This window comes from Calypte anna, chromosome 7, assembly GCF_003957555.1.
Source record: "Calypte anna isolate BGI_N300 chromosome 7, bCalAnn1_v1.p, whole genome shotgun sequence".
NCBI classification, from domain to species: domain Eukaryota; kingdom Metazoa; phylum Chordata; class Aves; order Apodiformes; family Trochilidae; genus Calypte; species Calypte anna.
The window spans coordinates 9658884-9681763 of NC_044253.1; the positions used below are offsets into that span (position 1 = coordinate 9658884).

The 22880-nt window shown below is 47.4% G+C and overlaps 1 protein-coding gene across 1 annotated transcript in view; it reads right to left on the bottom strand.

Annotated features, from left to right (window-relative positions):
• Positions 1-2685: 2685 nt before the first annotated feature.
• Positions 2686-22880, bottom strand: part of LOC103531434 (TGF-beta receptor type-2) — a 31471-nt gene continuing 11276 nt past the window's right edge. Inside the window, exons 2-7 of the mRNA XM_008497078.2 lie at positions 15440-15590; positions 11990-12192; positions 8493-9301; positions 8233-8374; positions 6815-6942; positions 2686-2986 (exon numbers count right to left, since the gene is read on the bottom strand). Coding sequence (XP_008495300.2) covers positions 2774-2986; positions 6815-6942; positions 8233-8374; positions 8493-9301; positions 11990-12192; positions 15440-15590 — 1646 coding nt within the window. The 3' untranslated portion in view covers positions 2686-2773. The remainder of the gene's footprint in view (positions 2987-6814; positions 6943-8232; positions 8375-8492; positions 9302-11989; positions 12193-15439; positions 15591-22880) is intronic.

The window sequence follows — 22880 nt, forward strand, 5'->3', positions numbered from 1 at the left end:
TGCTTATTAAAATAGAGACCTCTGACTGAGCTCTGAGTCACTGAGCTCTGCTGAAAATTTGGATTTGGGAATTTGTCGAGGTGATAGCTGTAAAACAAACTGAAAAGCTCCCATGTTGACCATAAACCCATTTGTGTTCCATATATAATATTATTAGTCAAGTTATTTTTCTTCCACCCTCATCTGGTATGCTTGTGGTTTCACACTGAGAAAGCTATTACTAATTTTGTTGTGTAAAAATAGACCCAGCACTGAAGAAGTCGTCTTGTGAAATACTTTAAACCATTTCTTTTAGCATGGGGGGGGGCTGCTAGAAAAAAAAGAAGGTAAAGCTTTCCTTTGCTCAGACCTCTTCACAATGTGGATTTAGTTACAGTGTAAATTTCTAGTTACTTCTGGAAGCAAAGTATAGTTGAAAACAGTTTAATAAAATTCTAGATGAATATTGAGCTTAAGTTGTAAGAATCTTATGTGATTCTTCTGAGAGTTGCAAGCACCCTATAGACTAATGTATATATTTTTAACTCTAATTCTCTTGCACAACTGCTGTTTCCCTCTTGTACCTTCTGGAGCAAAGGGAAGGAGTCACTGCTGCTTCCTTTGTAGATATTTGCCACAACCACAGTGGCAACGTAGGATTTAGGTTTATGTTCCCTTCTGTCTTATTAGTTTGATTGGGCTCCACTAAAATGAAAAGGAAACTTCTTACTGTTCTACAATATAAACTTAGTAATATAAGCCTAGGATCAAGTCTGTCTCCCGAGGAGAATTTGGATTTCAGCCATTTGAACTGAAGTTGCAGCCTTCAGTGTCTGATTTGTACGGGATGATTTTTTTAATTTTATTTTCCCCCCCTTTGTCCCAGTCATCTGTAGAAGGCCAGGTCAGAATGTTTTTTAAAGCTTCTTGCATTGAATTTGGAAGAATAAGTAACCATTGTCATCTGTGGTACATCCAAACAGCTTCGTGCAAAACTTAGTAGGGGAAGTTCTGCACTGACTGTTATGCGAAGGAAAGCTCAGACAGCCTCAGGGAAGCTCAGTGGGTTCCTCTGCTTTCTTATCTCCATGTTGCACAAGCTGCCCCGTGCTCTCTGTTCCTCCTGTGCATGGAGACAATAAAGCAATAATTAATGTATTAAATAAATGAGACTGAAGTAAGATGGGTGGACAAAGGGTGTTTTTATGATGAACTGGTAAGGCTGTTCTTCAAGAGAAGGGGATTAACTTCAAAAAAATCAGGAGGTAGCAGCCAAGCTGGGAATTGGTGAGAATCATAACATCACTTTGGCTGGAAAAGACTTTTAAGCTCATTGGGTCCAACCATAAACATAATGCACCACTAAACCATGTCCCTAAAATGAAAAGTATAGTCACAGTTGCAGGTAGAGACTTGTATGTGGTAGCTGAAGAGTTTTTTATTTGGTTTTCTTGCAACCTAACTCCTCCTCCTTCTGCCCTTCAAAGGGATGAGAGACAGATTTGTTGCAGGCTTTTAATTTAGGAGCTGTGGAAACAGTCCAAAGAGGTGGAAGCAAAAGCTGTTTGCATGGGCTGATGCTGTCAGAGCTGTGCATTTTAGTGAGCTGGAACAGCCCTGCAGATCTTCCCTGCTCCACAGTATGGAAGCCTGGGCTGTAGGAAGCTCATGGCTGGTGTATGGTTGTCTCCTTTCCCCTCTCTTCTAAGGATTGAACCATGAAGCTGTGTGCTGGCAAACACAGCATAACCTGAAATACCTCTGCTTAGGTGAGTGTCCAGGCTTGCAGGTTTTTATTACCTTTTGCTCGCAAGGGTGGAGGGATTGAGATTTGCCAGGGTTCAGAGCGAGGTATAACTTACCTTTTCCTTACTTGCTTTTTCTCGAGTGAGGCATCCTGGCTTGGTCTGGTGGTTATGGGATTAAAGTTCCTGGTTCTACCTGATCATGTTTCTTCAGGTTGAGTAACACAGCAGAGGGGTGTGAAGGAGTTGCAAGAAAAATTAACCAACACGTTTGTGTTGATGGTGTTACTGTGGCATGAATCCATTGGACAGAGGTAGCTGGAAAGTGGGCTCATACAGGAAAAAGTTGTCTGGATATTGTGAGAGCAGAACAGCAGTGTCTGCACTGGTGACTTAAGAAACCTCTCACTCCCACCTTGAACTATCAAGTACACCCAGGAATTCCTCAGTTAAAAAAGGTGTGTTGGATTTGCAGCAAATCAGTCTTGTGCAACCTGGATTATTGGGTATTCGTGACTTAAGAACTGTGATAAATTAACAATTATCCTGGGTACCAGCTTTTTTTCCACTGAGTGTGTGTTACAGAAAAATAATTTTTTCTACTGCTAAAACAGAATTTTTGTGTGTGTGGAGGCCACTAAAAATGGAAAATGGTCTTGGTCTCTGCAGAGTAAACAGCTAGAAGAGATGCTCATGGTGGCAATACAGGACTTAAAAAGATAGAAATGGAATTCAGGTGCTTATTAATAAAAGGTTAAACATTATATTTTTAAAAAACATTAAAAAGAATGCTTTGCATCATTATACATTTGAAGTAAGGTACAAAATCAGTTCATATATAATGTTGCGCTTGAACCAAAGTATTGATTCCACAGTTCAGTGTATCTATGGGAGAAAACAAATCTTATAAATAAGTTATGTACTGGATCCTACTTCCATTTTGAAAAATGGGGCGAGGTTGGTTTTGTTTTGGTTTTTTTTTCCCCATGAGCTAAAAGCTTCTAGCTTATCCTCTCATTTCCCACGATGGAGGCATTTTGCCTGCTGTGTCACTGCATGTTTCTGCTCCCATCACTGTCCTGGTGGTCCCCTCCTGGAGAAGCTGTTTTGCTGGCCTCGTTATCCGTGTTGTTGTTGAGGATGTCATCACAGTCCATCTGTGCCATCAGGTTGAAGCGCTCGGCCACGCAGTGGGCGGTCAGCCGAGCCTCGGGGTCGTGGTCCCAGCACTCGGTGATGGTGTCACACAGGAAACGCATCCCCTGCAATCAGAAGGTCTGGAATTAAGATCTGAAGGCAGAAAAGGAGCTGGAAGCTGATTGAAAGCAGTCGCTGTTTTAACCATGCTTTTGACAGCTTCCTGCAGAAATGCTCCTTTTGGCCAAGCTGAAGCATAGGAGGGAACAGCCTTGGTAAGATGGGGCATTCCTGGCACTGCTTGTGTTGGAGCAGCTGCTCCCAAGCACTTCCCATGCTCCCTGGAAATTCATTTGTGTTGACTGTGGGCCTGAGCTTGGGGCCAGAAGGAAATGGGCCCTCTCCATCTCCTGTCTCAGCCTTGCCCACTCAGAGCAGAGCATCCTCAGGAAGGGGCAGTAGAGGGGTGCAGATGGTGACCTGCAGGCTGGCCCCTGAGGACCAGGTCTCTGGGTTTCAACCTATGCCCTGGCTGTTAAACCTGGATGAAGGGGATGGAGGAAGTTAAAGGCAAGTCTGGAATTAAACTTTGTAAATAAGCAGCTTTCTGAAAGGGTGCATTGTGCCAGTCATTGCAATGTGCAGCTGAACTTTGCTTTCTCACCACAAAACAGTGTCCTGGGTTAGGTGGAACTGGGTGGTACTAAGCATGCTCCAGAGCACATTTGTTTCCTCTCATTAACAGTGGTTATGCCTCCCAGTAATACATTTTTTTTTCCAATTAAGAAGTGATCTGAAGAGTCCCAATAGAAGAAAATGACTGGTCTTGGAAAGAAAATGGCAACGTTTGGCTGGTATTTTCCCCACTCTTAAGGTAATTATGCAGCTAGCACCAGAAGCTATGTGGAACCTTCCTTTGCCCATGTAATTCCTATCATGCACTATTGCTTTTTGCATAATTTTGAACCAAGATTGCAACACAGTGGAAAAAAAATCATTATTCTAAATAATGCTTCATGGTTTTCGGCATTTTTTGTATATTTCCTAATTTGCAATTCAGACAACACAAAAGTCTCATATGGACCAACACAAGAGGAAATGCTAGAGATGTAACATCAGTGTCATCTGTCCTTCAGCAGCTTCCTCTGAACTTGCTGCCTTCTTCTAAGGTTCATTGTACCAAATCTTCCATGATGGACACAGATGAGAGAGAACAGGATTGTACAGTAAAACTGACAGATGGTGTTTTAGCACTTCTTATGTCACTCATTAGCCTGGTTGAAAGGATTTGAGGATAATTAACATGGAAAAATGAGCTAGCTTAGCTGAAGCTTTTAAAATAAGCCTTTTGTCAAATAGAACATGGCACTGTCATATAGTTTAGTCATTAGTTTCTGTGCTTCTGTTGCCCTGAAATGGTGACTTTTCTTTGCAGTTTGTCTTGTAAGTAGTGATGATGCTCTTTTGAATGGTATGATAGGAACATCTTGTTACCCTCACAAAATGGGATTTAGTTTGGGTTTTGCATTTAATACCTCAGATTTCCAAAGGATGCTGAGTTTTTTTACAAAGTATATTTTCAGTGGCAATATTGACTTAAGGTCCCACTGCTCCTGCTTGTCCTGCACCAGCCCTTTGGTTGTGGCAGTACCACAGGCTGTTCAGCTGCTTCATGAACCAGAGTCAGAAATTTTACCTGGGCTAAATAACCACTTTTTTTTTTTTTTTTTTTTTTTTTTAAATTTGTTGTGGGGTGTGAAGTGAGGTAGAAGCATATGCTCAGTGTTTTTAAGTTATCTGGGAAACTTTGGGGACATATGTCTTGAATGGGCTTTATTGTGCAGCCTTGTGAGTGGTTGCCCTGGAGCTGCTAATGGGCAGCACACTGTGTGAGTCCCCTGTGTCAGGGAAATTAATGCTTATGTCTGCTGAAAATCTTAAACTGTGGCCAGTATCCTGGATCCTTGCTTGACTGAGGCTGATCCTGATGGCTGCAGTGCGGAAGTAGCATTTGGAGAATTGGCATCAGTGGAAATGTCTGTGGGGACTTCTGTTCAGGTGAACAACTGGTGTTCGTGGTACCCAACACTTTCCTCCTGTAGGAAGCCCTTGACCCCAGGAGTGGCACAAACTGGTGGCTTTCTGCTGCTTCCCAGCAGATGGTGCTGCCTTATTCTGCAGCCCGGGGAGACTAGGCACAAAATGTAGACCCAGGCTTGTAAGGAGATGTTTATTACATCAACTAAGAAAAGGAAACCTTTGAGGAACACAACGTGTCTTCTGTTCCTCTTCCCCAGTGAATATCAGGTGGTCAAATAAAAGTTACCACCTTACAAGCCTTGCTCTGTTTATGTGCAACTACAGCAACATTATTTTTCAGAGGTGTTTGCTGTCAGCCCTTCTTCAGCTCAGCAAATGGAGCAGTTATGGCCAGACTATCAGAGTGTGATTTTTGACAGCTCATGCCTCTTTATATTTTTCCCGTGGTTTCACACTTTGTATCAGAGACTCTGGGAGGTGAGTGTCTGGATGAGTATTCAAAGGTTTCAATTGTATAACAATGCTGATTGAAGTTCCAGTATTCGCCTTCATCAAGAAAAAAGACTGGATGAATTTCAGCAGTGGACTTGCTGGCTGATAAACTCACTGATGGTCCCTCAGAAACCCACAGATTCGTTTGATGCTGTTTGCAGCTGTGGTTGGTCAGGTCAGTTGTGAGTGTTTGGGCAAAAATGCTTTTGAGAGGAGATGTTGTAGGGAACACGTGGCCGTCTAGGATGATGAAATTATATCTTTCTTCTTGAAAATCCTGGCTTTATATGCCAGGCAGGCAGAGAAGAAGCAGTAGTAGTGTGGTTTGGGAGGAATGCTGCAGAATGATGTGCTGAACACTGCAAGGCTCTGTGGGTCACCAGGGTCAATGTTTCATCTTGTTTTTCAGATGAACTGAATTGTTGATCAGTGGATGGTGTCTTTCCACAACATATGTGAAATTTAAGGAGTGCCAAAGACAAGCAAGATTTGAAAATCATGGTCAAGGTGCTCGGTACCCCTTGTGTCCTGAGTGCATGGAAGAAAGAACTGGACATGGGGGAGAGAGGACTGTATCAAGACCAGGAGGCAGCTGTTTCTGGAGCTGGTTGGTCTGGGTGTGCACAGGGATGGTTTTAACAGGGCATTTCTATTAATTGTTGAAATACCTATATTCTAGAGGGCTGTGTTAAACTTTATGTGCTGAAATGCTCTTCCTCAGATCCTCTGAGCTGAAGGCTGTTGAAAAACTTCATCTTGAAGTCTTGTGCTTAGCAGGTTCCCTGCTCTCAGTTTCATGCATGGCTCCAGATTGTTTCACTTGAGATGCTTCCCATTTTGGCTTTCATTGCAAAAATGTAATTGATTTTTTTTCACATGCCATGCCATGGCTTCTCGTGTTGGAGGTAATTTCGTGCTTGAAATCTCCACAACCAAGAGGGAGGAAGCTGGATTAACTTTCCTCCCATCCTCCCTTTTCCTCCCATCTGCTGTGAGATGGCTCTGTGTGAGGGACCATGTGTTTCCCATGCCAGAGCTTTCGGGATATGGTGGTTATGGGACAAATGTGGTGACTTGAGTGATTTACTATTCCATGAGGATAATTTGCATTGAAATGCTCTATTTTGCTGTTATCTGCAAGATAACTGAATTCCATTCACTTGGCATTCATAACTCTTCCTGATCAGGGCAATTTATTTGATATCTGATTTTACTGTACCCCTGGCTGATGGCTTTTAAACACCAGGGAACTGGGTCTTGTGGGGCTTCTGTGGGCTCAGCCAGCCAAGAAATAGCTGTAAGAATGGTCTAGGAGATCTGCCTGCTCTTGCTTTGATTACAGCTGTCATGGTTTTTAGGCTGGGTTACTGAAGTGAGACAAAATGGGTTGCACCTTTCTGAACCAGCTGCTCTTAGCTTACCTGATGTACCAGCCAGCTGCTTGGGATTTCGGGGCGTCCTCTGCCATGCAGCACGATGTCCCTCATGGTGTCCACACAGGGCTGCTCCTGGACTTTTGACCCAAAAGGCAGCTCGTAATTCTTTACCTCTGCAAGGAAGCAATAGCAGCGTTACAGGATGTTTTTCATGCATTGCCTTTTTTGCTGTGGTTCACCAGTTGAGAATAACTGTGGTTATTTTGTTGTTGTTGGGTTTTTGTTTTTTTTGGTTTTTTTTTTTTTTCCCCTCAATTTGCAAAAAGGAAGAATTCTGGAGACAATTTAGAATTCAAACAGAAATGTAGTGCTGGGTTTTAATGTAGATGTTTTCAGACACAGGGCTGAGGAACCATCTGACCACCTTCTAGAACCCAGGAGATGGATTACAAAGGGCTTGGTCTGCCTTTGGGTGAGACATACTATGAGCATGTAAAATGCATTGCACGGGTGAAAAATGGGAGAGGTAGCCACAGTACCAGTATCCAGATTCCTGCTGTGGGCAGGGATTGGGTTAGAGCAGAAGTAACTCTTCCAAGAAAGTAACCCCATTGTGGTGGGAGGCCAAGGAGAAACCCTGTTGCAGAGGTGAGAGGCCACCCTGGTTCCTGCCAGCTCCTGCTGGGATGCAAATGCAAATGAAATCAGAGTGTGGGAGGATGCTCTGGGTTACTGGCGTGGGAGCAAAGGACACCAGGGGCCTCTGAGCCATGCAGGGCTCTCCCACTGCTGAGCGTGGGACATATGGGGCAGCTGGGGGAACTTTCTTGCTGGGGGATGGAGCTTCTTGCAGCTCTAGGGGCTTGCATTGCAAGTAGGTGAGGTAGGGAAGGAACCAGAGAGAGCTTAAAAAGGGGAGGGAAGGGAGCAGGCAGAAGGGCAGGCAAGGGCTAACAGCAGGGCAGTTAATTAAATGCTTTGCTAGATGCAATTTCAGATGCCAGGATGTGGCTCTGTTGGAGGCTGGAGTTTGTGAGTCCCTGTTGCAACAAAAACTCACTGTTGTTTTCTGAAAAAAAAACAACAACAAAACCCAACCAACAAGTGCCTGTGGTCAAGGAGAGGGAGGCAGCTTTGGCTCTCCCTGCTTAGTTTGCTTTGCATTGCCAGCACTGACTCAGATTTGACTTGGTGCTGGCTGGCTTTGAGCGGGGGCTGGACCAGATGAACCCCCTAGGGTCTCATCCTGATCCTGGCCACTGAGGCAGCCTCCTTGAGCTGCAGCACACAGGGCAGGCAGCCATGGGGAGGATCTGCTGCCAGCTCTTAGCTCTCCTGCAGAGACCCAAGCCACCCCAGATCGGGTTCTGTGCCACTGCTGGGGACACCAAGTGTGAGCCATGTCCCTTATGGGGAGGAAGGGAGCAAAAAGGCAAGCAGCAACCCTGGTGTGATAATCCTACCTCCTACCACCTCACATCTGGAGGCCATTTCCCACAAAACGAGGGCCATGGAGTAGACATCCATCTGCTTGAAAGACTCCAGGTCTTCCAGGTTCACTCTGGACTCCAAAACCTCTGGGGCCATGTACCTGGCGGTGCCCACCTACCCACAAAGAAGACAGAGGTATCAGCAGGGATGGGAGAGGATTTGGGACCACAGGTGATGAAGGATGGTTTGAAAAGGGTCCCCTGCAGGAGGGGGCCAGTGGGGTCATCCTGACCTGCCCGCTGTTGGCAAAATCATCCACTGTCAGGGAAGGGTCGAGGCGTATGGCAATGCCGAAGTCGCAGAGCACGCACTCCTGCTCGCTCTTCACCAGGACGTTGGTGCTTTTGATGTCCCGGTGGGCGATGGGGATTTTTGGCCTGCCGCAGGCGGTGTAGTCGCTGTGGAGGTGGGCCACCCCGCTCACCAAGGAGCCCGCCATCTTCTGCAGGTCCATCCAGCTCAGGATGTGGCGGGAGAGGTAGTCCTTGAGGTTGCCCCGACTGTGGTAGGCAGTAATGAGCCAGTACTCCCGGCGGGGACCCGCGCCCCGGTCCTCGGCCGTGAGGAACCGCAGGACGCTGTCGTGCTTCAGGCTGGCGTCGGTGAAGATCTGGCTCTCGTTCTTCCAGGAGGAGTACTCCTCGCAGGGGAAGATCTTCACAGCCACTGTCTCGTACTGCCCTGAGCGGCTGTGGCTCAGCTTGGCCCTCCACACCTCAGCAAACTGCCCTTTGCCCACCATCTCGTCCAGCTCAATGGGCAGTAGCTCCGTGGGGCGGCTGCCGGCGCAGGCGGGGTTGGCACTGCCCGGGCTCTCGTCCATCAGCACCGACAACTTCTCCTCCTGTTCGGCGGATCTCCCCGGTTCCGGCAGCACCGGGGGCCGGCCCGGTTTCCCCCCCCACGCCTTGGTTCTCTTGCGCCGCCTCTGCGTGCGGCACAGGTAAAATGTCACCGTCACCATCACTGCCACCAGCAGTGGGGGCAGGAGGCTGATGGCGGCCACCGGGATCACCTCTTTGCTCTGCAGCATGGAGTAGCCTGCGGGGAGGAAAGCAAAGGTGAGGGTGCTCCATTTATCAGGCAAAAAGGTCCAGGACACCATCCAGTGTAAACCAGGCCCAGTGGTGCCGACAAAATGGATCTGGTGGCCTTTGGCAGCTCCTGAGCACTGCCCATGCTCAAGGTGAGAGTAGCCAGGGTGGAAGGAAGAGAGGGATAAAGGTCAGGCAAGGCTTGGGTGGAGCAAACGATTTGAGGGGGTTTAGGCGGGGGACTTTGCTGGAGCCCTGTGGCACGTGGAGAGCCCAGAGGGATGCTGGCGAGGGGTGGGAAGAGCACAGGACTTGTGCATCCCCAGGGAACACCGGGATGCTCTGCACAGTAATGAGTGAAGGAGCATCAGTGCTGCCTGCCAGTGCTGGGGTTACAACACCCACCCCTGCCAACCGAACAGCCAAGCAGGCATGGCTGCTTTTGTTTTATTTCTTCTAAACCCCTGTCAGCCTTCAGATCATCAGGGGGAGCACACAAAGCGCCCTGTCCCTCACACAACGTATAATTGTCTGTTCCTTTGATGTTTATGATTCCTGGAATAAACATGCTGACTTCAGTAGAGATATTCAAGTAAAATCTTACTCAGAGGTTTTTTCTGCCAAGTATAATAACCCAGGGGAAGAGGGATAAGAATCATTCCATAAGCAAAACTCTCACTGCTTGACCTCAGTGTGTGCAGATCATAATTCAGGTTCTGGAAAAACAGAGCGTTTAGCTATTTTCCTTGGCAAATTTCAAAAAAATGTGCTGCAGCTAATTTCTTCAAGGCTGTGAAAGTGTTTCTAAAATAGGCATCAGGTTCAAACCACAAGATCAACCAAGACTGATATAAATCAATAACTAACTCAGGAATATGTTTATTTTGGAAAGCAGTAGGCTTGGATATCACCTACAGCTTTAATGGATTTACCCGGTGCTTAAGGTCCCATCTCTGAAACTCTGAAGGAAGAGAAGATATTTTTAAGGCAGCTGCATGCCCAAGTCCTGAAAATAGGAAGTTAACACAACTTTAGTAAATTCTTTCTAGAGGATGCCCCTTCCTTCTTGGATACTGAGCGGCTGCAGCATAACTTAGACCATTTCCAGGGAAGAGCAAATGTAGTTTCTCTGGTGACAGCTGTGGGTTTGTAAACTCAAGTCTTGCTGAGCATTGTTGTGTGGGTCTTTCCATCCCTGCTGGGGGAGGTGGAACTCCAGAGCCAGGATTAGCTGGCATAGGGGTGGAGTGGACTCTACCTAGGGTCTTCACAAGGTGTCTAATGGGTTCCATGGGTTCATTAGGGTCATCTCTGAGCTCTGATGGGACCCCCTGCAGGCCTAACCTGAAAGTAGGGTTTAAGGTCCCATCAAGAAATGGGAAAAAAATTCTGCCTGCTTCAGCTGCTGGAGAAATGCTCATCTGTATTAGGTATGTCCTTTCTCAGCCTTTCTCTACACCACTGAAGATGATAGTACAATAATATTTGAAATACAAATGATCTTTTAAATAAAAAAAAAAAAGGATGTAACAATGGGGTCTCTGAGTCTGGGGTCCCACAAACCAAGTCTGAGAGTTCATTTTTTTAAGGCCCACACTGTTCTGCCTCAAGTTTCAGTGCCTCAGGTGCAGGCTGGCAGGAGGTGGCTCTCTGGTGGGAGCCTTGGGTGGGGGTGGCATTGCCAATGAGCCAGCTGTCAGTTTTGTGTGAAATTACAGATCCCAGCACTGGCTTTGGGATTTGACTGTCTTTCCCTAGAAGTTTGTGTACCTGCTATGTTTGGCTCCACAACCAGCAAAGAACTGCCACATTTAGCATTTTTTGCCTTCATTAAAACTGGCTTGTTTGTTCTGAGAAATTGCATTTTATGTGATTTCCTCCCCCCCACACACGGGTTTTGTTGTTGGTTTGTTTTGGGGGGTTTTTTTGTGTTGCAGGAGAAGCCATGCTGCTGACTTGCAGATTATGTTTAGGCGCATTTTCGATATCTTGTTTCTCAGTAATTATGGAAAATCAGAGGGGTTTTGCTTGCTTTTGTTATGGGTCAGGTTTTTGATGGACACTTGGACAAACCTGGTCTGTTTGGATTTAGGGAGGTTTGGACAAGCCCCCAAAGGCTCAGGATCTCTCTGGATGCATTTCAAAATATGCGACCCTCCCAAGATGCAAAACCAAGCTGCCTCTTAGTTTTCCCCCCTGTGGATTTACAGCTCCTGTAGGATCTCCAGCCACCTGCAGAGGCATCTACAGAAGTGCCAAGCCTTGCTCACCTCTGTGGGTTGCAGGCATGGGGGACACTGGTGGTTCCTGTGGGTGTGCCAGGGCAGGATTTGCTCCATCACAAATTATTTAAAGCTTTCAGAGCATTGATCATGCTGGGTTACATCAACTTCTGGGTTCCCTGGTTGATTTGCCCTGTGCTGAAGGGCACTGAGAGATACGGTGGATTTCCTGCCTCCTGATGTTTCCAGACCAAGGCTGGAGGCATTGCTGGGAGGAATGGTTTAACCACAGAAAAAACACTCTGCTCTGTAACAAGTACCAATTTTACCAAATTTTTACATACGGAGGTCAGCGAAAACGCTGAAAGCGCTACTTCTGGCACTGGGTCTCCTACTCTATTGGAAAGAGAAGTTATTTGTCATTAACTTCAGGTGCTGCTCCCCCTGTAAATGACATTAACACGAGCACTCACCGTTGGTGTGGTTTTCAAAGATGAGTTTATCATTGCACTCTTGCTCGTCCACGCAGCCGCAGATGTAGATGATCCCCTCCTCGCTGGGCTGGTGGCTCATGACGCAGCGTGAGGTGTTGTAGTTGGGGACCATGAGGTTCTCGATGGGGTGGTGGGGGTTGTGGCAGAGCGTGCTGATCCTGATGCTCTCATTGTCCTGTCTCCTGTGTGTGCCAAAGGAACCAACAAAGCGTTGGTCTGGTGGCTCAGCCTTTGTGTCACCTGTGTCATCTTAAACCAGGCTGTAAGATTGATAGTTTTAAGCCATGTAGGGAACAACTTGTTTGTGGTGGCTCTGGTGTAGTTCTAGCTGGAGGGGTTTTGTTAAAGCCATTTAGGTCTTCCAAATGGTGAAAAGAGAAATGTTTAGCACATGCCAATAGTAGAGTGTGAGCCAGAGACTCCGTTTGTTTCCAGTAAGTAATTCACCAGTTCATAATAATCCCTTGAATGAGGTAGTGCCAACCCTGAGTGCTGTGCATAGAATTTGGGGCAAAACATTCCTCCTTTGCCAACACCACAGGTTCTGGGGTTGTATGGTCTTAAGGAAACCCTCCAGAATGAGGCCACGCCCCAGCCCCCAAATGTCACCTTTTCTGCAGTACAAACACCTCTGGCTCAGGAGGGGCTGGAGTCTCTGCTGCCCAAACCTCACCAAACCTCATCTGTGCAGAGGAGAGAAGGGGACCATAGGGACCAAAATTCCTGCTCAGCAGCCACCACTTAGCTCCTGCTTCTCTCCTGCTCCTCTCAACCCATGTGTGCAGGTGAAGGCCAAAAGCACCATCTCATCTCCTGGAGTCTCTCTCTGAGCTAATTGCTGGTTGTCACACCCTGTCCTTGCAGGACCATTTGCTCCTGCCTCCAGTGACCTGTGGGAGCAGAGCCCTTCAGTCTCTGCTTGAGGCTATTTCTAGAAACAGCTTGACCTTTGCAACTGCCAAATTATAGCCCAAAGGCGATGTGACTGTGAGCATAGGGCTGTGTCTGCGTTGTTACCATGGCATGAGACATCAAGCAACTACAAATGGAACCTGTGGCGGTGATGTCCTGGTCCTCATCGGGTCTGAGGCAGAGGAGTGCTGGGGCTCAGCACAGACATGGATGCACCAGTACTTCAGTCCTACCTCATCACCTTCCATTGAGGTAAGAGGGAGCACTGCATTTAACCGTGCACCAAGCATTCAGCAAGTGCAGTGAGAACAGATGAAATATTTCAAGCCCTAATACCAAGAAGTCTCATTCATGAAACTCCAGTTACTCAAAATCACAGCTCATAGCACTGGGTATAGCTTCATATTGTCCCTGCCCTTGGAGCTTTTCTAACCACCAGTGCTCTAGTAGCCAGGTTAGGTCCTTCTTATATGCTGTGTTTCTGGCACCTAGATTGGGCTCCTGTTGAAGTTGTGGGATTGTGTTCCATGTAGAGCAAAAGGATAGGTTTGGCTCTGGTTGTGCTCCAGCTCCATGAGCACAGAGCATTTGCTTTCTGGAAACCTCCAGGTGTCCATGGAGCTGGGCAGTGTTGGATCAACACAAGGGGGCTTGGCAAGAGGGCCTGGCATAGCCACATCTTGGCATGCTGAAGTTCCCTTATTTCAGTGTGTGGCAGAGCTGTCCTTGCTGGGCTCAAGACTTCATCTCTACCTGTTCTTTAAGCTCATCTGTCCATCAACAGCCACCACCACCAAAAATGGTGATTAAGATAAGAAGCAACTGGGCAGAGTGGTAACACATTAGGACTGTATCACTCTTTGGATGCCTTGCTGTCCATTTTTTTGATAGCCAGATTTTCATAGAACTGTAGGATGGTTTGGGTTGGAAGGCACGTAGTGTTGATAAATACCATCTAATTCCACCCCCACTGGCCTGGGCAGGGACACCTTCCACTAGACCAGGTTGCTCAACCTGTGCCAGTGTCTCACCACTCTCACATTGAAGAATTTCTTCCTAATGTCTAACCTAAATCTAGCCTTCTTCAGCTTAAAACTCTTCCCCCTCATCCTGTCACTCCACAACACTGTAAAATGTCCCTCCCCAGATTTCATCCACCCCCTTCAGGTACTGGAAGGCTCTTCCTGGAGCCTTCTCTTCTCCAGGCTGAACAACCCCAACTGTCTCAGCCTGTCCTTGTAGAAAAGGTGTTCCAGCCCTCTGATCACCTCAGTGGCCCTCCTCTGGACTAGCTCCAAGAGATGATCCAAATATGCCTCTGCAAGTGAGCAGGGTGCAGTGACACTGGCTTGGAGGGCAAGTGCTCTCTGCAGGGATCTGAATCTCCAGATGGGACTTAGTATGAGGTTGGAGATGCTGGGAGGAGGCTGCAGGGTGGCATGTGAGGCATCTGTCTCACCCCATCCAATACCTGATGCTGTGGGGTTGCTCCCCTGGTGTGGGGGTTTCTGATCCAGGGGTCCTGCTTTTTCCTGGACATGTAAGCTGGCAGTGGGAAAACCTAGCAAGATGCTGGACTGCCTACCTAGGACTGAAGGTGGCTTCTCCATGCATGTGTAGGGGAATATGGGGACAAGGGGTGGATTTTCTTTGTTTGTGTTTCTTGTTGGGTTTGTGTTTTGCTTTGTTTTATTTTTTCAAGTCCATAATGCAACAATTATGTTGAGGCAAACTCCCACTGGAAGCGGGGCCTACAGCTTTCACACTAATTAGCAGGTTGAGATAAAGCCTAGAGATAAGTGCTTGGCTGGCTTTTACTTTGGCAGCCAAATTAAAAGGGAAAGAGGAGGAAAATCACTCTGGGAAGACCCAAAATGGATGGTTTGGCATTTTTTTCAGCTTTGCTGATGGGGACCAAAAAGCAGGGGGAGGCACTCTTCCGGGCCAAGTGGTGTGGTGCATGCTTGGCCTGAAATGCAAGATTGTGTTTCCCTTCCAGGCATCTCCAGAAGAACCAAAAAAGCTTTTGTTGTTGTTTTGATTTTTTTTTTTCCCAGGGGATAGGCAGGAGGTGGATTAAGCCCAGTGGGTTGAATCCCAGTATGGGTACCAGCTCAGGTGTCCATGAGCCAGATGAGGACAGACCTTGGCTGCACCCCTGCACATGAGCTGGGGTTTAACCAGCCTGAGTTTGGGATCAGGGCTGGTAATGTCCCCCAGTGGGTTCATCCTGCAAAGCTAAATTCAGGCGTTTATGTGGGTTTAGGGATCCATAGCAAAACTGATATACTTTGTGTCAGACACTTAAGTGTTTAATTTATTTAGAAAATAAACCCGCACTAATTATAGGGCAAATTGTAATTTCGATTATAATGGAGACAAAGTCCTGAATTAGTTTAATAGGCAATAATTGAAGATCAGGGTTACACACATATGCATTTCCCACCAGCTGCCACCCCATGAGCCCCTTTTTTCCTCCACGCCCCCCCTCACTGAGGCAATTGCCACTCCACTTACCATATGGCCACGCAGATCTCGTAGGGGTCCTCGCAGTAGGAGTTGAGGTTGCAGTTGCTGTAGCACACCTTGTCCTCACAGGTTGGGGGTGTGGAGTCACACCACTTGCAGAGGTTGGTCTTCAGGCTGCGGCGGGCGCTGGCACAGCAGGCTGCGGGGCAGGGAGGTGGTGGTGGGGGTGGAAAAATAAACCCCATTTTCAGTGATTTTGCACAAGCAACGGAGAAAGGAGCCCGAATTGACCCTTTTTCTCCATGTGTTTGTTTAGAGCTTTCATTTTGCTCCACTGCTTGCTTAAATGTGCTTTAGATTATGCCAGTGCCTAGAGGAGATGGAAGGATGCCGGCAGCACGGAGGAAGGTCCCACCGGGCCAGAGCTTTGCAGAGCCTGGAAAGCTGCAAGGAGCCACGTTTTCCCTCTGAGCTTCCCATGCTGTTTATACAGTAATACTGTACCCATACTGTTTATGCTCCCCATACAAGGGGGAGTTTATTTCTCCTTCTTCAACCTAGGCTCATATCAGTGTCTCCCCTCATCCTGAGCTCATGCAGTGTCCGGAAAGGGACATCTTTAGGTCTCTGCAGACCTGAAGACATTATTTATTCCCTTTCTGAGGAAAGAGAGGTGCTGAAGTGGGATGCACAGCCAAGCTGGGGCAGCTCCTTCCTCTCCTACTGCCTCCTCATCCTCCCTTTGCCCATTCAGTGAGCCCAGTCTGGGGAATGTTTGCCACACTTTCCCTGAGCATCTGTGGTTTGAGCAATAAAGGATGGGCTGAGACTTCCCAAGCTCTGGGGCAACAGCAGCTGCTCCCTCCAGGGCCCTGTTGCCTGTTCTGGCCCAGCCCAGCATGAGATGTTCTCCAGCCCCAGGAATGCTGGATCCAGCCTCAGTGGCAGGAATAGCTGCTGCCCATGTGGAGCTTCTCTGCATGTATCTCATGGGCATAAAATTATCTCTATTTTTATACAAAGGGTGAATGAACTATACTTGGTTAAGGGATAAATCCCAGCTAAATTTAAATTTCCTGTTTTAAGGCTGCTAAATGTCTTTAAAAATAATAATAAAGACACCAAATGGCCTATGTAGAAATATATATTTATAAATTTTTACTTTACTCAAGAGTGCTCTGGTAGGAATATGAACTATAGCAGCCAATTTTTCAAAGGTTTGGATCAGCTGTACTTCTCCATCTGCCACTCTCCTGAGCTGCCCAGCAGCACTGAGAGCTCTCAGCTTCTGTGAAAAGGGCAGTTGTGGCTTTTTCATCACCAGCCATTTGTTTGAACAAGAACCAATCTGCAAAATCCCTGACCTTCACATGGGAAGCCACAGCTCCTGCAAGCAAAGCCCTGCAGTTACAGGAGCACCCACATAGGTACCCTGAGCCTGTGGGTAAGCTGCAGAACCTCCTGCTTTTTTGGTGGTCACATCTGCAACCTGCCCTAACCCAACTGAAGAGCCTACATTCCCTTTCCTCTTTAATGCTCATACAGTTCCATAAACAAAAAAAAGGGATATTTAACTTCCCTGCTCCCAAAATCCAGGGTGCTCAGCTGCCTCCAACAGCATCTCGCATGCCTGCTCCACTTCCCTTGCTGGCCCAGACCCCCCTCCAGTACACAGCCATAAAAGAGCTGCTGGAAGGCTCCCACACAGAATTAAACCATTTACAATTTCCCGTGGCCTCGTATGTAGGGCCAAGGTTAATGGCAGAGGGGAAACCTGGCTGCAGAGAATCCTGTTGCATCTGAAAGCTGGGAGGAGGAAATTTTGGTTTAAATGACCCATGTGAGGCTTAAAATGTGGCTCAGCAGGGACCGTGTCATTCAAGGCAGTGGGAAAACCAGGAGTGGAGTGGGTGAAGATGCTGGCCACAACCTCTTGCTCAACATCCCTCTGTCCACAGGGCTGCTGTGGCCTTGTGGAACCAGGATGGAGTGGGAGACCTCAACAGACCCAAAGCCCCACATCCATCCAAGGGTTGGCTGCCAACATTGTGACTTCAAGCTGGGATCTGAAGGACCTGAAGCCAGGGAAGGCCACTCTTACCTCCCCACCATGAGCTGCCAGGGCAGGATTCACAGGACCTCAGGCAACTCCTCTCAAGGATGAGAGTTTTGGAGGCAGATCAGAAATTATGCTCAGCATTTGTGCTATCTACAGCAACTCTACAAACTCCATCAGCGCTGTAACGCAGGAACAGAGAACTGAAGGTAAATTGGTTTCTCCCCCCCAACCCACCATGGAGTGTCCAGAAAGGGACATCTTTAGGTCTCTGCAGACCTGAAGACATTACTTATTCCCCTTTCTGGGGAAAGAGAGGTGCTGGAGAGGGGTGCACGGCCAGGCTGGGGCAGCTCCTTCCTCTCTTACTGCCTCTTTTTCCTCCCTCTATCCGTTCAATGAGCTCCAATCTGGGGATTGGGCTCTGATGGTGTTGAATGCATATTTCATCTCCTCAGCTCAAGCCACCCCAGCCCTGGCTCATGTTGAGCTCGCAGAATGCTAGTGGGGGACTGTGGGCTCAGCAGCTCCATCACCCTGGGGGGCCCCATGGAGGAGAAGCAAAGGGACAAATCTGGGTTGCAGATTTTGCTGATGCAGAAGAGTGATGGGGCTTGTTATTTATGTGCTTATACCCACTGGATCCCTTTCTTACTTATTTGTATCAAGGGTCTGCTTGAGATCTCAGAGCAAAGCATTAGCCCTGGCAGTTTTGCACGGGTGCATGTGGTGGGGATCTTGACTTGGCAGTGGTTTGCACTGTGGAGCAGTGAAGCCAGGGCAGATGAAAGAGTTAAATATGGAAATGAGATCCAGAAATATAGTGGTAACTGGACAAAATTCTTTGGAGACAAATTGCTCTAAACTAGCTCAGGCTGCAGTTCTGTTATCTGCTCTGCAAGAAAGGTCAGAGCAGAAATATCTTTTTTCTTTTTTTCTTTTTTCTTTTTTTTTTTTTTTTTTTTTTTTCCCTCCTCCCTTTCCTAGGAAGCTAAAAAGAGCACAAAGCCCACTGCAAGTTTCTTCAGGACTTTGTGTCCTTGAACCATTAGCTCGTAGGTACAATTTAACTGCCACATCACTCATCTTGGCCCTGATTAGACCCAGATGAACACTTTCAATATTAATACTGGGATGATTTAATAAAGCTGCACGAGCAGTAAAAGTAACAATACACTTCCATAAAGGGGTTCCAGATGTTGCCAAGGCAAATGCTAAACATCAAAATACAAACTTCAAAAAAAAAAAAAAAAAAAAAAAGACAAAAAAAAGCTGGATAAGCAAAACTTGGAACAAACTATAAACTAATTAAAAGTGGGTTGAGTTTTCCAAAAATAAATTGAAGCCATAAGGATGTGATGTGAGCCAATAAATAGTACAGTTAGTAAAAGTTATTGTGGAAAGAGAGTTAGAAAGATGGTTTGAAGTCACCAATAGGTGGGCTCACAGTGATCTTGGCTTCCTATCAATAGGAAGGCTTGTTCTCCTGTGCCCAAGAGTGGGATCACATCTTCTGGTGTCTATAACTGGGACTCCAGAGAGGTTACTGAAAGAATATGTGATGATTTTCAAGTAGAGGAATAAAGTGAAAAATATATGCCAAAAGTGCCTGAGTCTCTCCTGCAAAAGCAGCAGGGGTGATAGCACCACCCAAGGATATGGGGATCATTTTGTGTGTGTTGGGGCAGTCATCCAGCTTCTTACTGCCCACAGAGCACCCACGCTCTCCACGTGGCTCCCTGCAAGGCATATTGAAGCACCATTGCTGTAGTCAATAACCTATCCTCTTCCCTTAGAAAAGAGCCACCAAAACCAGCTCCCAGAGGGAATTTCATACTGGTCCCATGGCTGCATCCACGGAGGCAGCTGGCTCCCAGCAGATGAGCTTTTTGCTCATTTGCCAGGTGGCTGCAGCTGTAAGAACCCAGTGGGATAAAGAGGACTCTCATCAGCTCCTGTCTGCCAGTGCAGACCCAGATAGCAGGTAAGTCACCCACCACCTGACTGCTGCTCCAGCTCTCTGAATGCTGCAGTCCCCAAGGAGAAGGAAACATTGGGGAGCAAGCTGGGGTGCAGGGAGGTGGAGGCATGGTGCATCCATTAGGGGGAAGGAAAAGGCACTTCGTAGCCACTGCAATGGCATGTGCAGGCAATTCAGTTTTGCTGCAGGGCAGAATAAGCAGCTTTAGTTCTCAAATGTTCTCTCTGGCAGCCTGTTTTGTGACAACTAAATGCCAGATGGACTTAAGGAAAGGCACTTGGTGGAAGACATTAAAGCCCTCACCCCTTCCAAGGTGGAAGTGGAGAAAGGTTTCTGCTACGTGAGACCTCCAATGCACACATCAGCTCATGCTCCACCTTTCAGTAGCAGATTGCCCTTAAATTGCTTTCATTTTTCAAGGACAAAAAAAATTAAAATTATAATTTTTAGGTCATAAATGCTTTCAAGTGAGGTGTACCTCCTCTTTTCTGTGTGTCTCTGAGCATATTAAGGTGGGGCTGACACCGACTCAGTGGTTGCAGAGGGCTTGCAGCCTGCTCAAGGAGATCTCTGCACCATCTTTTCCATGCAGGTCAGCCAACCTGTAATCCCCAGGCTGTGCACTCAGGAGACTGATTCCTTGGAGATCAGCTGCTCTGCACCTTTCTCTAATCAGCAACATTCTTAAATGCAAGATTGGGGAGCACCTGTATCTCAAACCTGCAGCTCCTGGAAACCTCCAGGTAGGTGCCCTGATGGAAACCCAACCTGTGCTGAGACCTCATTTCCCACCTGGGTGAGCCTGGGCTGAGTGGCAAATCCTCCATCAGCTGCTGAGTTGAGGATTAGGCTTTGCCTTGGGATTTCACCCACAGCTAATGACATTGCCATGCAATAACAGAGCCTCTTGTAAAATTATGATGAGAACAAACTAATTCCTTCCCTATTATATACAGTACTTGTTTTTAGGATTAAAACAACAGCCAGGTTGGTGAACCATGAGCCCATGGTTCTCTCTGACCCATGTGAGGAGACCAGCATTTTGGTGTTCTCCTCTGGCAGCTTTCTCCTGAGCTGTCTCCTCCACAAAGCAACCACTCGTGATGTGGATGGGCTACATGAAGGTAATTCCTATATCCTTGATTTCCAGGAGATCCTATTCAGGGTCAGAAGTCCCCATTGCAATTGTCCACTGTGACATGAGTAAGAGAGATCCCAGAATTCCTGGGAATTCTGATCCAGGTTGAGCTGGATCCAATGTGCTGGAAACCACCTGGCCTTTCTGTGGCATCTCACAGTGCTGCAGGACCTGCCCAGAACTAAACTTCAAGGTTCTATACTTTTATTTGGAATGGAGCTTAGTTTCCTCCAGCTCAGATCTCATCTCCAGTGATGGGATCTGGTGCCACTTCCAGCTGCTGAACCAAATTGGATTTTAGTATCAGGCTGCTCTTCTCCAACCATGTGTTTTGCTAATGCTGTATCTTCATCTCTGTAGGAGAGGTAGGGCAGATCAAATGGAGCTGAAAAAACTTATTATCCCATTTTTAGCCCCTGTGAGGCACCAGCCCCCAACTCCTGCCTGAAACCCAGCAGTCCTCATGCTGCCTTTGGTTCAGAGGACCAAGCTCTGCCCTCAGGTATGTGGTCCCACATCGTCCTGCATAATAAATACTGTACTTGGCAGAGTAGAGCATGGAGCAAAGAAGGAGCCAGTAATGTTTCCTTGTGAATAAAAAAGAACTGATTTTGATTGTGTTAGACATCAGTGCTTTGTGGTGCCAGAAAGACATGGAATATACATTTCTGGTTTGCTTGGACCTTCTTCAAACAAGCTGGTAACTGAGTTATTCAACCACTTATTTTTCCTTTGTGAAAATATCCCTTTAAATTAAGTGTTTAGCAAATACTGCTTAGTCCTATTACAAAGTAAATTGGGTATGGGTTGTACCAGCAGACCTCTCCAATCTCTTTCAGATGCTTAAATTACATCATGATGTAACTTTACCCCAGGGAGAGGGGAGCTCTGCAGAACGTTGTCCACCCTTCTGCTTTGGTAATCTCCACCATTTCTCAGGCACCTTTCACAAGTTGACTCTGCTTTATGCTGGGGTGTTGGGACATCTCATGCAGGGATAGTCCAGGACCATGCCCCAGAAACCCAGCACCATCTGGGTGAATCAGGGGCCAGAGAGGTGATGCCCAGCGGTCTGTGGGGAGGATTTGGCCAGAGAGCTTTCTTTGTGATTTCAGTCACTTGACGTCTGTGCCTGTAGGCAAGGATGAGGGGAGTGTGCCTTACCCCATGATCCTCTGTCTGCCCTTGGAGCCTCTTGTTTGCATCCACCCTGACACCCATCTTGCTCCTGCCCAAGGTGCTGAAATCATGCAGCACCCTGAATGCCCTCCCCCACCCCCAGAGAGACCCTGCCCCTCTGGGAGACCTCAGCCTTCCTGCCCCAGTTTGCACTTTCTGTCCCTCAAAGCTCCTTTTGCTGGGATGACCCACACTTGGTCCCTCTGGGGCCTTGTTTATCCCAGAGGTGTGGGTGCCAGTTCTGGGTCTGGTGGTGCCCACCACCGGCGTGGGTTGGCAGGGAGCAGAGGTGCTGCCCCGGACAGCTGGGCTGGCGGGGATGCCTGTGACTGAAGGGCTGCATGGGCAATTATCTGCCATATTGTGCTCTCATTTGTGTTTAAAAACAACAACAGCTTAACTGACTCATAGATCCTACGGCCTCTGAGTCATTTTTTATTTCTGGATTTCACTGCTCTGCCCTTTGCAATGAAGGGACTTGCATGCGTGCGCGCGCACACACATCGAGTTCACGTTTGTTTTTCCCCTATAAAAACAAAACGATTTCCATACCATTAATGAAACAGAAATGATTTGACTTCGTACCCTGGCTTTTATTTTCCATTGTATAAACTCTGCAGATGAAATAATGATGGCTGTAAAGTAAACTTACTTTTTTTTTTTTTTTTTCCCCTTTCCCTTTCCAGGCAGCCTCTTTTTGAAATAGCAATAGAGAGTCACTTACAAACTTGGCTTATGCTGAGCCTGTAGTAATTAACCCCTTCATCCCCAGCTTCTCCTCTCTTGGTGTTTAACCACAGTGTGGGTGGAGGTGGCAGAAGGTCTCCTCTGGGAGCAGAGCAAGCAGGGAAATGAGAGGCAGGAGGAGGAGAACTGGTCTGTGCCCAGCAGCAGGGTCAGCTCAGGGCGGTGCCCCCATGACTTGCACAGCTTTCCTGGGAGAACTGGGTGCTGGTGCTGCTGGGTCAGAGGTACCTGCACTCTTCATGCACACCCTGTTTTTTGGGGTGCAAGTCAGCACTGCTGTTTCATATTTAGCCTGGCAGACCTGTCCTGGGTTGTTTCCCTCCCTTGCCCTCTCCCCAGGGACCACCAGCACTGACATCTCAGCACAACATCCTCTCTCCTCCATGCC